Source organism: Pteropus alecto, unplaced genomic scaffold (assembly GCF_000325575.1).
Source record: "Pteropus alecto unplaced genomic scaffold, ASM32557v1 scaffold24, whole genome shotgun sequence".
Lineage (NCBI taxonomy): Eukaryota > Metazoa > Chordata > Mammalia > Chiroptera > Pteropodidae > Pteropus > Pteropus alecto.
The window spans coordinates 24,616,640-24,634,351 of NW_006439192.1; the positions used below are offsets into that span (position 1 = coordinate 24,616,640).

At 31.2% G+C, this 17,712-nt stretch overlaps 1 protein-coding gene across 2 annotated transcripts in view; it reads left to right on the top strand.

The window, feature by feature from the left end:
* Window positions 1–17,712, top strand: part of MSR1 (macrophage scavenger receptor 1) — a 65,275-nt gene that overhangs the window by 7,847 nt on the left and 39,716 nt on the right. For both annotated transcript variants that reach the window (XM_006916427.1, XM_006916426.1), the window contains exons 2-5: window positions 1,500–1,606; window positions 3,912–4,025; window positions 10,627–11,036; window positions 14,772–14,958. In XM_006916427.1, the coding sequence (XP_006916489.1) occupies window positions 1,504–1,606; window positions 3,912–4,025; window positions 10,627–11,036; window positions 14,772–14,958 (814 nt within the window). In that variant the 5' untranslated portion in view covers window positions 1,500–1,503. The remainder of the gene's footprint in view (window positions 1–1,499; window positions 1,607–3,911; window positions 4,026–10,626; window positions 11,037–14,771; window positions 14,959–17,712) is intronic.

Here is a 17,712-nt window from a genome sequence, read left to right on the forward strand (position 1 = left end):
TCAGCTTTATTGTTATTTCAGTTTTTAAAATTATTCCTGCATTTGTTTGCTTGGTAAGTAAAACTATCATTCAATTCAAATAATAGAGTGAATTAGAAGTGGGAAATGTTAGGAGAGACTAGATCTGAATTATCCAATTTGATTTCCTATATGATCAATTTTCCCAGGTAATTATTTAGTTCTTTTACTTGACTTCTGCCTAAGAAAAGAGGGTGTAAGTCCAATACATTCCCTCCTTCCCCTACTCCCTTCCTCCTCAGTAGCCAAATCATTTAAGAACACACTCCTTGGTTAGATCAACAGGATTTATGGAAACTAAGACCAAATTGTAGAATGACGCATGAACAAAAATTGTCATTGCAAACTCAGAATAAAGAATCTCCTTGGTAATGTTTAAAAGAATATAATTATAGGAGTCGAGTCACATCATTAATTGTCAATACCTTTCCCCAAAGCAGGATGAACGTTTGCATGTGAATGATTGTCCTTCATTTCCTGGTCGAGTTATGAATTTGGTGTCCTGGAGCTGCCAGTGCACTCAATTAAACTTTGGCTGTGCTAAATCCATAACTCAGCATTAAAGAAAATAAGAAATGGCCAGAAGATCTTGGCTTTATTCTAAATTTACAATCAAATGAACTGAACGATTTCCAAGAAAAAGTCATTTAATTTCTTTTCATGGAAAATATTCTTAAAATGTGGTTCGCAGACTGGAAACAGTAGCATCACTAGAGAACTTGTTGGAATTGTAAATTCTTGACCCCCCCAACCCCACCCTAAACATCAAAAACTCTAGAGGTGAGGCCCATCAATCTGTTTTTAATCAAGCCTTTTAAATGACTGTGATGCATCTTAAAAAGACATAAGTGTAGATTGTATCATAGAATATGGATTGTGCTTAAAAAGGTATAAGACATATTTGTGATGCTGCCAATGTACAATGAGAATCCCTGAAAAAACAGATAAATAAATACAAACAAGAAAAGAAAAGAAAAAAACTAAGATTTTCCTGTGACTCTTAATCTAGTGACTCGATGTGACCTTTTGAAAGTGATAAACAGATGCTTTGGCAAAAAAAAAAAAACTGGCTCATGAAGCTCCGATAAAAGATACAGGAAATATTTGCTTCAAATTTTGCACAATTATTTGTTCTAAGGGAAATTATTTTTTTCTTTTCAGCCAAACAGTTGTTTTTTGTTGCTTGGGAAAGTATTTTTTTTAGCTAAGAAAGAGAAGCTACTTCACTCTCAAAAAAACATATACCTACGCACGCAGATACGTGAGTGAGTTTTATGTAAGTGTATCTGTTACTATTAAAATTAAAACTTAAGAGTAGGAATAATATGTTGATATATATGGCAGATATATGTAAATTTAGCTAATGATATGTATTTCCTTGCTGAAATTGAATTTTAATTATAAAATTTATTTTGAACATTATGCCATTGGGTCCTAGCCATTTTTTATATAATTAGTATATTTTTCCATGTGTTTGACAGAAGTATGGAACAGTGGGAAAGCTTTCATAATCAACAAGAGGACACTGATATCTGTTCAGAATCTGTGAAGTTTGATGCTTGCTCAATGACAGCTTTGATACCTCTGAGTAAGTAGAAGAAAGGAAGGGTGACCAAGAAGGTTGTCCTTAGAGTTATTGACATTATATAAAATTATAATCTTAAGACTTACTTTAAATGGCTATGAATGTTAAAATGATACTTATTGGATAAATAGGTCTTCCCATCTCTTGAGAGAGAATACAAAATTAACTTAAATTGAAGTAAGAAAGCGTTACAATAGATTAAATTAATCCACAATATTGATTGAGTTCTCTGATTTCTCAGCCACTGGATTAGGTTCTGGAAATAGCTATGATCCTACAATTATAAATTAATTTTTGAAAATCATGGGTGGTAGGTGCTTGTATGAGTTTCCTAGGGATACTATTACAAATTACCACAAACCAGGTGGTTCAAAACAACCAACATTTATTCTGAAGGCCAGAAGTCTGAAGTCAAGGTGTGTTTGCAGGGCTGTGTGCTCTTTGAAGGCTCTAGAGGAGAATCTTTTCTTAGGTCTTTCTGGCTTCTAGTGGCTCCTGATAATCCTTAGCGCTGCCCCTTAGCCTGGAAATGTATCAACTCCAATCTATGCCTCCATCTTCACATGGTCTTCTCTTCCCGTGTCTCTGTGTCCTCTTCTTGTAAGGACGTCAATCATTGGATTACAGCATACTCTACTCCAGTATGACCTTATTTTAACTCGTTTATACCTGCAAAGACGCTATTGCCAAATAAGATCACAATGACAGATACCATTGTTAAGATTGTTCAGATTTCAACAATATCTTTCTGAGAAACACAATTCAATACATAACAGTGCTAAAACAGATGTTTGTACAGGTTACCACAAGACCTCAATAGCCATAGTGTTTGGCTGTTCCTGGACAGGTTCACTTAAGGCATCAGGATGGAGGTGCTTTAATTCTGCTAAGCCTTACATATATTTCACCAGGGGGGACACAGTGGGTGGAGAGGAACTATAAAAATATTCAGTAAGAGGAAGCAGCTAATGTAAAGTTACAGAATCTTGTATACATTCTTACATAGACAAACCTTAAATACAGACCACAATGCCAACACATGATGGATCTTGTGTGCTGTGCTGCCGGTGATGGATGTGGCACCAGAGAGACAGAAAGAAAAAAGGTAATAATAAAAGCTTTTAAAAGTAGAGATGTTGAAAGATTGAGGGAGGAGGACAGAGGCATTGTGGACAGAGAAAAGGCAAAACAAAACAAAACAAAACACATTTTGAGAGCTATTTAAAAGGCAGCATACAGATAATTTGTGATTTTAAATTGGAGATAAGGGAGAAGATGACTCCTGGGTTTCAGGCTTAGTCAACCTGGCAGATGGAATATCCTATCTTGCTTATATTATGGGAGTTTTTTTTTTCTTTTTCCTTAGACCTTTCATTCTTTTTTTTTTTCCTTTACTTTTCGCTTTATTTCTTAAAATTTTCTCTCCTTTTCCTTTCATTCTCAAATAGAACATAATTGAACAATATCTGAACTTCTGTTTTTAATTTAGGACTTTACAACATGAAAACAAAATTTACTTTTTTTTTTATTGAACAATAAGAACAATGACCACAGGGGATGGGGAAATGATAGATGTTTTATTCACCTAATCAGAGAAATGTCTTCCTCTTCTACTAAGATTCCTTCTACATCAAATTATCTTTTCCACAATTAGCATCCATTATGTGAATTGCTTTTAATTATAAATGGATAGTACTAAAATGTTAATATGTTCTGAAATATCCAGAGGGTGGACTTCATTGATCCAAAGTTTAGTCAAAAGATGAATAATTTTGTTTATTTCTTTTTTATATTGTATTCAAATATAAGAAATATCCAAATATAAAGTTATTGAGATATACTTAGAAAAGAAAATTTATATAATTATCATTGAAAATAAATTTTTTTATCTTACTTAAAATCAGAAAAAATCATAATTATATAGTTACTTGAGAAATTTTATTTTTACTTTGAATATATCTACAGATGAAACAAAAAAATAAAATTTATGTTTGCATATTTTGGTATAAATATTAAAATTTGCCAACTAATGCCCTCAAATGAGATAAGTACAACTTGTAGAAGATAGTCATTTTTTCATGGCTATTTAGTTAATGGAGAAGTAAATCAAATGTTCATAGTGACCTCTGTTTTGGCTTTTTCTGTGATTGTTCCTTATGCTTCCTACTGAATAAATGAGGACCTATTTTTTTTTTCCATTTTTATTCCAATGGGCTTGGCAGTAACAATATAATTGGACATTACAAAAATTATGATTAACTAAGAAGATTAAGTTTTCTAACAACAAGTTGGGCTTTTGTTTTCTTAGATCCTAAAAATGGCCTTGGCCTTCAAGAGAAACTGAAGTCCTTCAAAGCTGCGCTGATTGCTCTTTATCTCCTGGTGTTTATAATTCTCATACCTACCATCGGAATAGTGGCAGGTAGAGTATTCTAGAGTTCTAAAGCCCAGCAACTTACCCTGTAGATTAGTTATTGTAGAAGCAAAAAGAAACATTCGGGTTTTTTTTTCTTGGCATATGAGAGTCATAAGGGAAACTTTATGTCATAAAGTGTTCTTCAAATTTATTAAATAAAAATATATTGTTATTAAGTGGAAAATAGTAAAAAGAAATAGAATACGAAATATAAGATTAAGATAAAAATATAGATATGTGAAGGTTAAGATGGAGATTAGACCATTTCAAAAATATGTTATTCCCCGAAGTCCTATAGACATCTCGTAGTTGATTACGAATTTCATGATATTCTAGTTGCCAATGTGAAGAAATTAACATGATCATTTACATTAACAATACCTAAAATATAAAAACAAGCCAGTTGTTCAGGTAAAGTTTTTCTACCGTTAGTATTAAGAGCAGAAAGAAATGTCTTCAAAAAGAAACCTTATAAAATAATGGCCTATACTTCAGTAATATCTTTACAGTTTATATGGCCACATGTTTCACAAGGCCATTATTTAAAACATCTCTAAAAATAACTTGATAGCATTTCCTTAAGAAAAAAAAAACACTTTACTTGAGCTCAATATGATGTCAGATACATATTCCTTTGGAGAGTGTGATTTGAAATAGTGATAGAATTGAAGGTTTTCACAGGGGTGACTTGCATATAACAGTCAAATCTGTAAATATTATTCCCTTCTGTAACATTTTTGATGAATTTAATTGGCATTTAAATTTATATACCTTGTAGCTCTTCTCTGTGACTGGCAACATGTCTGGATATATGCTCTAACAAGTGATAGGCTGAGAGTAAGATACATTTTTATGTGCACACTAATCAGCGTAACAAGTAAATGCTCCTAAATACAAGGACAAACTTCCTCTGCTAAGAGGCAACCTACAGGAATATTCTAAGACAGAGCCAGCATTCTGCTAAGAAAGAAATGATGATAATACAACAATTGTAACAATAGCTATAATTTTTGAGCATTTACTATGTTCAAGCACTGGGCTATAAATTTTCCATAGATTATCTTAATACACCTTTACAGTTACACCTGAGCAGACATGTGCTTATCCTCATTATCCATACATACACATACACAAAAACAGCCAAACTGAGACTGTTCAGTAGTGGAGCTGGAGTTCTCATCCATAACTTTTGACTTCTAACCTCTATGGTCCACTATCTCCCAGTGTAATTGGATTTTTAGAAAAAAATATGGTTGACCAAGAACAAACGACAAACAGAATTGCCATAATTTTAGCCAGGTAAAAATCAATTCCTATTTTGGCCATTAAAAGCAAACGAAAACAAAACCTAACCACAACATACTAAACCAATCAACAAATCAAACCAACTACAGCCATCTGAATGAAAAAACCTGATGTATCTGTCATTAAACTAACTTCCTGATGAACTGAGGTTATCTGCATGTTGTTTATGTATCATGCTCATCTACAGTTTAAAGTGCAAAACTGAAAGATGCTTTATTATTTGGAATTATTAGCTATAAGCAAGTTCAAATTTGAGTAAATTTCATCACCTTCACAAACCATAGCCTCTAAAGCCAACCCAAGGAAGTGCGACTTCTTTCTAATAAGCTCGTGCAGAACGTAGACTCGAGTCTGAAAACAATTTAGTGTTCTACCCAAGTTTAAAACCTCTGGGCTATTAGAAAATGTGATCAAGTCAACATATTTATTCTAGGATTGACAATGATTAATCTGAAGTGGTTTTGTTTCCAAAAAATACAACAGATACCTATTAATATTGACAAGAAGTTAAAAATGTTCAAATCTTTTAAGTTTATATTAGCACCCAAATTCACCAGAATTTGGAATAGATCTTATTATGTCTATTATACTTGAATAATAAACAATTGACAATTCATTTAAAACTTAAGTTGTAGATCAGAATATTTTTCAAAAAAAAAAAGGAACTAAAACATAATGCATAACTATTTAGTATAAAAAATTACAATTATAGACAAAATATAGCCTTAAGTGTTTTAGCAAATATGAATTGATGGATGAAGTCAAATATTGTACATAAAAACCAATTTAAAGTGTTTTATACATTAAAAGATATTTCTTAATTATAAAATGTCCATATGTGACCTCTATTTTATTTTATTTATTTTATTTTTTATTTTTTTAATTAAATTTATTGAGGTGACATTGGTTAATAAAATTATATAGGTTTCAGTGTACTGTTTAGTATTATATCTATGTATATTGTATTGTGTGTATACCAAAATTAAGTTTCTTTTTCTAACCTTATATTTGACCCCCCTTTATCTTGACATACCTCTCTCCCTCCCCTTTTTCCTTGTGGTAACCACTAAACTATTGTCTGTTTTCATGAGTCTCTGTTTGTTTGTCTTGTTTGTTTGCTGCTTTCAGTTTTATATCCCATGTATAAGTGAAATCTTATGATTCTCAACTCTTTCTGTCTGCCTTATTTCACCTAGCATAATAATCTCTAGATCCATTTGTGTTGTCACAAATGACAGTATTTCACTTAATATTCCAGTGTACATATGTACCACATCTTCTTTATCCAATCATCTATTGAAGGGCATTTTAATTGTTTTCATGTCTTGGCCACTATGAATAATGCTGCAATGAACATTGGTGTGTATATATCTTTACAAATAAATGTTTTCAAATTTTTTTGGTAGGTACCCAAAAGAGGGATTGCTGGGTCATATGGTAATTCTATTCTTAATTTTTTGAGGACCCTCCATATTGTTTTCCATAGTGACTGTACAACTTTACATTCCCATCAGCAGTGTATGAGGGTTCATTTTCCCCCCACAATGTCTCCAACACTTGTTATTACTTGTCTTGTTGATGACAGCCATTCTAACAGGTGTGAGGTGGTATCTCATTGTGGTTTTGATTTGCATTTCCCTAATAGCTAGTGAAGTTGAGCATCTTTTCATATATCTGTTGGCCATTTGTATGTCTTCTTGGGAGAAATGTCAGTTCATGTTCTCTGCCCAATTTCTAATTGGATTGTTTATTTTTTGTTGTTGTTGTTGAGTCGTATGAGATCTTTCTGTATTTTTCATATTAGCCCCATATCAGGGGAGTTGCTTACAAATACCTTCTCCTGTTTAGTTGATTGCCTCTTTGTTTTGTTGATGGTTTCTTTTTTGGTGCAAAAGATTTTTCATGTGATCTTTTCTTAAAGAAGCTACTGGATCACTGTAGTAATATAACAACATACTAAGGTCTCTGGACAATAAAGTATAATCTAGTATTAATGTATATAAATTGTTACTGAAATAGTGAAGATTCTTTAGCTCAAAATAATATAAATTTTCGGTAGGACGAGATACTATCAACATGAAAGAGTAAATGTGATCTGTAGAATCAAATATAGCTCTTTCACTAGGTCTATGCTTACCGAGATTTATGATACAGACTTAAACATGTTTAAAGAAAGTAAGGATTAAAATAGTGTTTATTCAGAATTTGAGACAAGTGATGTTGTGTTTTTAAATATATAAGCAAAATGCAGCCTTTATTATCAATTTATGTTGAACTTGATGTTGAATAAAAACGCTTGGTCATATGACATTTTGTCAAGTGAGGTATTCTCTTTCATACTGTGAAAAAGAGTTGTTTTACCCATGTAAAATAGAAAGTGTTTCTAGTGAAAATAAAATTATATGGTTGAGAAATTAGATCAATTTGCCTAGTAAAATAAAGCACAGAGACTACAGTGTTCATCAGAATACTCAACTTATCCCCAGTTTTTTATACTACACAATATTAATTTGCCCTGGTTATTGATATTGGGCATATAGATACTGAATCCAAAATATTAATAACAAAAAAGCTGAAAGTTATCAAATGCTTATTATATGCCAGAAAGTGATCTAAGCACTTTACACATGTTAGTCCATTTAATTATTTAAACATTGACTATTGTATCCATTTATACAAAAGTGAAATAGAAGCATTGACAGATTAACCTGCCCAAGGCCACAGTTTATAAAGGAAAGACTAAGAATTGCTAACTTGGACAGTTCTAATACAGAACCTGAATTCTTAACTGTTAACTAAAAGTAGCAATAATCATCATCATAAAAGGAAAAATTTTAAGGGACAACTTGAAGATAATTTTGTAAGAGTTGTTAATTTGGGTTTCTGATTTTTAAAATCAAAATCCATATTAAATCAGTCTTATATTCCCAGAGTTGCTTAAACAGTGCTTTATATATCATAGGTGCTAAATAAGTAAATCATAGAATTGATGAATGGATGAATGAGCCTGTCAATCTAAAACTTGCTCCTCACACATAACTGAATAAATGTGATGAAATCTAACTCAAAAACATACTTTTTTGCCCAATTTATTGATAAATTAAGTATAAATTAATACACTCTCAATATGGTCTCTGTTGTGGATCATATCAAAATGTAGTCTCACATATTTTATTAATTCAAATATGCTAATTCTAAAGAGAATGTAACTAGGAAAATACGATATAAAGTGTTTTTTAAAATTGAAATTTAATTGCATATATACTTTATAATGATTGTAATAGCAACCATCATCAATTTCTTTAAGTAAAGGTGGTAAAAATAGTTTTCTCTATAACTAAGATAACATCTTTCATGGAAAAGACACTTAAATTTGAATAGAATTTTCATATGTGCCATCTGTGTGCTTCAGGATTTAACATGCCTTATCTTATTCATCCTCAGCACCACCGTTGAGGTAATTACTACTTTTAGATCTTTAAGGAAACCTAAGCAAGAAGATAAGTAATTTGTCCAGAGTAACCCAGTTGATAATGAGGGGTACAGCTAGATTCCAGAATGACAGCTCGATTCTTTTTTTAAAAATCAATCAATTAATTAATTATTTTATGGTGACATTGGTTAATGAAATCCAATAAATTTCAACTGTACACTTTAACAGTAAGGCATATATACTTTACATTGCGTGTTCACCTCCCATAGTTAGATTTCTTATGTAACAGATACCTAAGCTAAGGGTGCGAACTAAATGTTTTTCATGTGTTATCTCATTTAATTTTCAAAAGCTGATAAAGCTGGTAGTATTGCAATATCATTCTTACTCAAAAAACTTACAGATTAGGTATAAATGATTATGTAGATATATTTTTAAACTATATGAAGTTATTCTTTTTTATTGCTTAATAGTGGTCAAATATGGAAAATCTTATACATTCAAACAAATGTAAATAAGAGACTGATATATATGTAGATAAAAGGTATAAATAACAGAGATAAATATTAGATTTGGAAATACAACAAAATCTTAACCTTCACTGATTAGTGATAAATAATGTTTAACATTTTCTTCATTGTGCATAATTATGTATTATTTTTATCTGCAAAGTTAATGTTTATGGTTTTCATTTTTTTAAACTGTAAATATATTGCTCTAGTTCTTTTCAGGAGGATAATTAGCTTGTTTAGAGAGCATATGCCTCTTCGGAAATATATGTCAGAAGTTCTGTATGTCCCCAAAATACCATTTAATCGAATTCTTTTCTTTAGGAAAAAACACAAGACTTTATCAAAACTTTATTAAATATATTAGTGAAAACAGAAGCAAACTATATGTAGAGGTATTGTTAAATAAATCTGGTAGATCCATGCATAGCATATAATGTAATTACTAAAATTATTTTTGTAAAACAATACCAAATAATATGCAAATCTTTATAATATAATATTAACCAAAAAGTAGTTTCCAGATTGTGCATAAAATATAATTTTGCTTTTGTAATAATAATATGATAATAAAGACAGGGATAGAGTTGATATATATAGATATACCAAAATGCTAGCATTTAACTCAGGACAAAGAGATTAATGGTAAAATTACTTTTCCTTATTATTCATCTTTTCTAAATTTTCTGCTTTGAATATATATTTTATGATAGGAAAAGAGTAATTTTATAAAAACAATATTTTTAAAGTAAAAAAATTATTTGTCCAGTTTTCTGTACCACTATTATTTAGGCCTGCATGAACTGAAAATGACAATTCTCTGACCACTTAGTAACAGGGTGAGGAAAATGGACCAACAACTTACTTTAACGGTGGATAACACTAATACCTCTACTTTTACTACATGTTTTTTTGTCATCATTCTCATTTATCTTGATAACAGCTAACATATTCAACATGTTAATTTCAGATGTTGTGTTAAGCATTATGTTCTTTTATCCTAACGACAGACCCAAGGACTAGGATACTATGCGCTTTATAATTTGTAGAACTTATCTTAATGGAAAAGCCAAATGCAGTGCTCCAGAAGATTCATATAAGCAGCAATTCAGAAAGAATGACTTAATCTTGGAATAAATTTTAATGTAAAGTGGGAAGAGGAGACTGTCATCTTCTCAGCAATATGCCTACTGTGGCTTATATATCTTATACTTAAAATAAATATCTGATTTAGGATAGCATTTAAAATGTTAGAATGGAATGGAATGAAATGACATGTAATACAGTAATACGGAATGAAATGGTGTATGCATTTAACAAGACAGGTCATGACTCTGTTTATTTTCACTTAAATATACAGCTCAACTCCTAAAGTGGGAAATGAAGAATTGCACAGTTGGTTCAATTTATGCCAATGAAATATCTCAAAGTCTCCTGGGAAAAAGAAATGACAGTGAAGATAAAATAAAATTTCAAGAAGTTATGGAAAACATGGGCAACATGGAGAAGAGAATTCAGTATATTTCAGATATACAAGCCAATTTCATAGATTCAGAACATTTCCAGAATTTCAGTGACATGACTGATCAGAGATTTAATGATGTTATTCTCCAGCTGAGTACCTTGGTTTACTCAGTCCGGGAACATGGAAATGCAATAGATGAAATCTCCAAGTCATTAATAAGTCTGAATACCACATTGCTTGCTTTGCAGCTCAATATTGAAACACTGAATAACAAAGTCCAAGAGAATACATTTAAACAACAAAAGGTAAGAATGTTTGTACTGAAAGATCACATGCTGGCATTGAGTTCATTTCGATCCTATCTCCTCAGACAATCAGGAAAAAAACATTGCAGACAATCAGGAAAAAAACATTACAAAAACAGACTTTAGCTCATGAATCAAAATTTTCTTCTGTTCTAGATTATTCTGTGGTCAACTCTCTGGATTACTTTGTATTGATGAGAATGAAATTAAGAAGCAGGTCACTTATTTCAAAATTGTATTTCATGGGGGCGGGAGGGGTTGAGTAATTATACTTGTTCTTTTCCATGAAAAACATAACTAAAACTTCACTACTCATATGAAAATAATCTTCATATTATAAAATATTTAAAATCTAGGATCACAATGTGAAGCTATAAAATTTCCATCGTTAGCTAAAAAATGCTGGCATCATTTTAGTTAATTTTGCTTGAATAATCTCATTCTTAATTAATGAGGTTGTTTTCTATATGATACAATATTACACAGCAGTAATTTTAAAAAAATGGACGTCACTTATGGAAAGCAAAGAAAAGCCTCTAAAATTATAACATCTGATGAAATGGAACTAAAATATTGACTAGGGAATAAACAGGTTAATAAAGAATATCTTGTGCATTAATTATTTTAAGGTGCAATCACCCAGAATTTTTGAAGTTTACATGGTCCTTATCTTAAGGTGTCAGAAGACAATGACATTGCTCTTTAAATATGGGGACTCTGTTGTTGAATCTCATTTCAACCAACCTTTATATTCTATTTCGATTCCATGTCTAATTTTCCAAATTCTGACTGTTAATGTTTCCCACATGATTAATAAGTATCTAAGCACATCAAATGCTATTGGAATATCAAGGACTAGGGCTATGGAGGGGTTAGAGAAAATGCACAAAGAAGAAACTATGCATAAGAATTGAAGAATATGGGAGACAGAGAAAAATAAAATATCATTTACGAGTAGAAGTTAAGTTTGAAGGAAAGAAGAAGGCAGGGAAATATTACTTTGTGTAGAAACAGAATCAGAGGAGCAGTGAGACAGGGTTGGGAGAGAGAGAACATGAACAAAATGAAGGAATAATAATATATTTGATATTAATAATTCCCCAAATCTAGCAAGGACTATTGAATATCTATGAACACACATAAATGAGGGGTTGAAATCCAATTGGTAATATGGTAATAAATGGAAATAATCAAAATCTGGTGATCAATGAACTGTATGAGTTTGGATAGATTGCACTTGTATTTTGGAGGAGTCCTAGTTTTAGGCATGGCAGTACAAGAAAATGGAGGAACTGCCAGTGTTTATTTTTTTAAAGACAGTAGTGAGTTATAAAGATTTAGAATCTAGATAAGTGCAAATGTGTGTACGTGTGTGTGTGTGCGTGCGCACATGAGCTCACTGCAAACAATATTTGAATGCTCATCCCATGCTTAAACAATTTTATTCACATTTGAATCTTTAGCCAAATAAAGGAATACATAAAGTAAATGAATATGTGTGTTAGTAAATGATGTTTGAAGAAAAGGCTTAAAAGTAATACCAGTATAATACTAATCAAGAACAAACCAAACATTAATTTGAAAAAAGAGAAGAATATTGACACAAAATAAAAGAGAGTGGTAGAAATATATCATCTTCATTGCACACAGAAAGGACTGTAAGACTGCAAAATTAAATGCCTGTGTCCAGCAGAGCCGCTGATAGTTGGTAGACTATAGAAGGTGTGTGCGGATGCTGTTTGTATAGAATTAAAAAAAAAATCAAATGTACTTTTCCTCCTCCCAATATAAATTCTTTCAAGTGAAATGTGGCTACTGTGAGCACCACATGCAGTTTCCAAAGAGGGGAATTAAATGGCAGCCTCAGCTTTAGTTAAGAAAAACATTGGTGGTTTCTGGGTATTAATTAGCAAAATCACCTGCTAGTCCCCTGACCTCTGTTCTGTCGATATCTGGAACTACATGGCATACCTGCAGCAATTTGCAGTCACCTAAATTAAGTTGAGCATATTTATTATGTTGCTGTGCTCTACAAACATCTTTGTTCATGCTTCGCCTTTATACCATATTGTTTAAAAAACACCAAATAGGGGAAGAGGTGGTAGAGGGTAGAGATATTCAAATTTAGAACAAGGTTTTGGATGAAGGCACAGTTAGAGCAGTGAAAACTGATAAGCCTCTCTGCTTGAGCGCAGTGCCATTGAAGGCAAATCTGGATGTATGCTCATTTCTTTTAAAAAGTTTTACATCTTGACTTCCTTGACCTACTCACCTCAACTTGTCCAGTCCAGTCAAGGAAAGTGTAATGTTCTCTTCATACCTGAATTAAGAACAATACACCCCTGGTTTATTTCCATGTGCAAATAAGAAATGAGAATTTATCGCCAGTTAAACATAAAGTACTTAGTAAAGCATAAAACATACCACGAAGACAGAACATGTGATAAAAGTAGAACAAAGAAACAGAAGACACCAGAATAGATGAGAAGGTTTGGTGCATCCGAAAGAGAAAAGCCAATACCCAAAGGAAAACCAAGCGAAAGACTTAAAGAAAACGTAATAAAGAAAAATATCGTCAAAACTTTATGACTGGATACCTAACCTTATCACAGCTCTAAAAGCAAATCAAATAACAAAAATTTATTATGTCTACTCTTACTCTGCAAACTTAAATATATTGATGGTATCTAGTATTTTGGTGCAAAACATAGGCACTAAAGTACAATTAATAAGATTTAAAAAATGGTACCATATATTTGGAGGGCAGTGTGTCAGTATTGAACAAAAATGTTAATACTTAGTCCTTTTGATCAGATCCACTTTCAGGAAACTGTCCTAAAGAAGCACTTATTTAAATATTTAAATATATATATATATATTTATAATATGCCATTCATTACAGCATTATTTAAAGTTGTAAAAAATGTACAGCTCAAAACTCTATCAATAGAAATCAAATACATTATGAAAATACATAAAATTTACTAAATTATTAAAAATAAGACAACCTCTAACTATTTTAATAGGTAAATATACCCTTAATATATTATTGAGTAAAAAGTAAAAGCATATTCCAGATCAAACAAGTATAATCTCTTTTGCTCACAATCTCTCTAGATGCATGCATGTATATAAATACACATAAAATATATATATATTTGAAAACATAAAGTCATAATGAAACCTCAAATATAGAGGAATAAAAATGGAAAGTAAGCTATTGTTAATATACTAGTTGAGATTTTATTGAATTTGAAAAGCTATCTTGAATCTTCATTACCACTGGGAAATATGGCATCAAACTTTGTTATTGCTATAAAACAATTTAATATACAAATATATCAAATTCATAGAATTGGAATACTATGTTTCTACTCTAAGCACAGCATAAATAAATTTTACTTCAGATAAATTTAAAAACATACCAGAAGATTTTTTTTTTTAAATTAGTATTTTGACATCTATATATTTGGGAATAGAAGCGTACCTATCTATACTCATTAGTTGGGGGCGGGGAGCCGAGGATGTGAAAATTCAGCCATTCAGTCAAAAGAGGAAATGTTTTAAAACCAAAGAATTACTGTTTTAAAAGAGTTCTCTAATTTCCACATTATTATTCCATAATATTCATACAATACTATGTTATTTTAAAACCTGGTTTTCAGGGTTTCCTAAATGTAATACTTGATAATTTAGTGTGTAACAAAAATTATGGATGCTTGCTATGTTTCACAGGAAATGAATAAATTAGAGGAGCGTGTGTACAATGCATCAGCAGAAATTATGTCTCTGAAAGAAAAACAAGTGCATTTGGAACAGGAAATGAAAGGAGAAGTGAAACTATTGAACAACATCACTAATGATCTCAGACTGAAAGATTGGGAACATTCTCAGACATTGAAAAATATCACTTTAATTCAAGGTAAAATATCTTTTTATTCCTCCAGAAAATGATATATTAAAATGTGCTGATATATGCAGAAATTTAGTATTCAAAATCCTACAGTTTAAAACAGCACACATTTACTACAAATATCTAGAGGAAGGAATCTTGAGATCATACTAAGATATGGTAAGATAACAGTATCTTGGTGTTTTTTAAAAAGGAAGGGATAAAAAAAATGAAATATCCCTTAAGGTCTAATGAGTCATTGTTTCAAATATTTCCTATTACTGAAGACTAATACAAGTTTTCTGTGAGGCACAAAGTTCTCTACCTGTCCATAAACCGAACTCTTTTTTAAAACTTCCAGATTCTTTCTTACTTCTTACCCTATTGTATTATTAATTAGAAAAGTCTTTGAACTCTTTAATATAACCATAACTTTGTCAATTTTTCAGTTGTTTGTAAAACAAGGTAAATCGAATCTTATTGATTTTTATTTTATTTTTTATTGTTTAATTATAGTTGACATTTCATATTGTTTTATATTTGTTACAGGTGTACAGTATAGTGGTTAGACATTTATATAATTTATAAAGTGACCCCCCAATTAGTCTAGTACCCACTTGGCACTATACATAGTTATTATAATATTTACATCCCCTTGACTATTTCCTGACTACCAATTTGTACTTCTTAATCCCTTCACCTTTTCCACTCAGTTCCCCCATCCCATCCTCCTATCTGGAAACCCATCAGTTTGTTCTCTGTATCTGTGTCTGTTTCTGTTTGGTTTATTTGTTTTGTTATTTATATTTCACACGTAAGTTAAATCATTTGGTATTTGTCTTTCTCTGTTTGATTTCTTTTAATTAGCAATAATACTCTAGGTTCATCCATATTGTCGCAAATGGTAAGATTTGTTTTGTGTGAGTGTGTGTGTTGGTGCCTGAATAATATTTCATTGTATATATGTACATCTTCTTTATCCAATCATCTACTGATGGACACTTAAATTGCTTCCATATCTTGGCTATTTAGTAAATAGTGTTGCAGTAAACACAGGAGTGTGTCTACCTTTTCAAATCGGTGTTTTTGATTTCTTCAGATAAATATCCAGGAGTGGAATTGCTGGGTCATAAGGTAGTTCTATTTTTAATTTTTTGTGGAACCTCTAAACAGTTTTCCCTAGCAGCTGCTGGGAAGGGAAACAAAAGGAAAATGAAATGGGACTACATCAAACTAAAAAGTTTTGCACAACAAAGGCAAGCATCAACAAAACAAAAAAGACAACCTTCTGAATGCGAGAAGGTGTTTGCCAACGATATGTCTGATAAGACTTTAATATTTTAAATACTCTTTCTTCTTCAATTGTATCTGAAAATATCTATTATTGACTGCTCATCTAATATGTGACCTCTTACATGAAGTCTTCTCCAGTTCCACCACAGTAATACTCTTGCCGACCTTTATATCTTGCTTAATATTGAACATTAAGTATTCTTTCACAAAATAATTCTTAATATGATTGGCATATCTAAAAACATCTCATACTATCTTTTAGTGAAATGTCGCATCTTCTTTGAAACAATAAGTTCCTTAAAATCAGGAACTATTTTTATATTCTCTGTAGCATCTAACCATTGCAATAAGATTTTAATAAATATTTATTAAACTATAGCCCAAGAGACATATTGTGTAAATTAATGCGGGCTTTGTCATTTGTGGCTTGTAAAATCAGCATCATTACTTTGTGTTCCTTCTATTTATATTAACAATTTCCAAGTAGTCATGAAGATAAAAGAGACAAAGATATTTTAATGTATTTCTCAAGTAATTATAGTAATTAGAGTCTAGAGGACCAAATTGTTGAAATGGTGAAACGGTTTGTTGGAGAGTATGTTCTACTGAGCAGTCTTTAAGGCTGCTTTCGTATTAAATATATCTAAGTCAGTGAGCATGAAAACTCAAAGAAGAAGGGAAAAAAATGAGTAAGTTTAAGCAGAAATAGCCTAGACAATTTGGCAGATTTTTTATGATCTAAATATGAGGCAAGATTGAGAACAATGTAAAAAAAATTATGATCTTATAGAATAAGCCTTGAAGCATAGCTCTGAAAATTTAGGCAGATATTATTAGTGCTATGTTATCATCTGAAGATTTTAGTATATGTGCTGCCCATATGAGCATGTCATCTGAGGATTTTAAATAATATGATATGCCTGGGTTTGCTTTGCCAGTAAACTGGATAATTTTGATCAGATATTTATGATTACTAAGTATTCTAAATCAGTACACTTCTTGGGGCTATATAGAAATCTTAGTTTTCCTTCAAATAAAATAATCATAGGGAGGAAGCTAAATAGAAGATTTTGTATGTCTGTTTTATAGAAGGAATTGTTCATGGAAAATTTTTGCTATAGCATTTATGAATTATTCCTATAACTACAGTTAGGAGGTATTAAAGATGAAGAAAAAATAGTGTGAAGTCTTATGGCTTCTTGAAATAAAACAAATCATACATTTTGGCCAGTATTAATTTAGTTTTCTTTGACATATGTTAGCAAGGGAATTGACAGTTACTATTATGTCCATTTATTGATGCACAGAGGTGGTTATTGATGTGAATATAGAACAGAATTTTGAGAGGCTAAATAGAACTCAGAACAAAGAAGGCAACTGCAATAGACTCTAAGTATCCTGAAAGTTCTTCATTCTTTTTTCCATAGCATAGCAGAATAGCTTGCTACATTCCTTTATGGTCGATGGACGTGTATATATATGTGTGTGTGT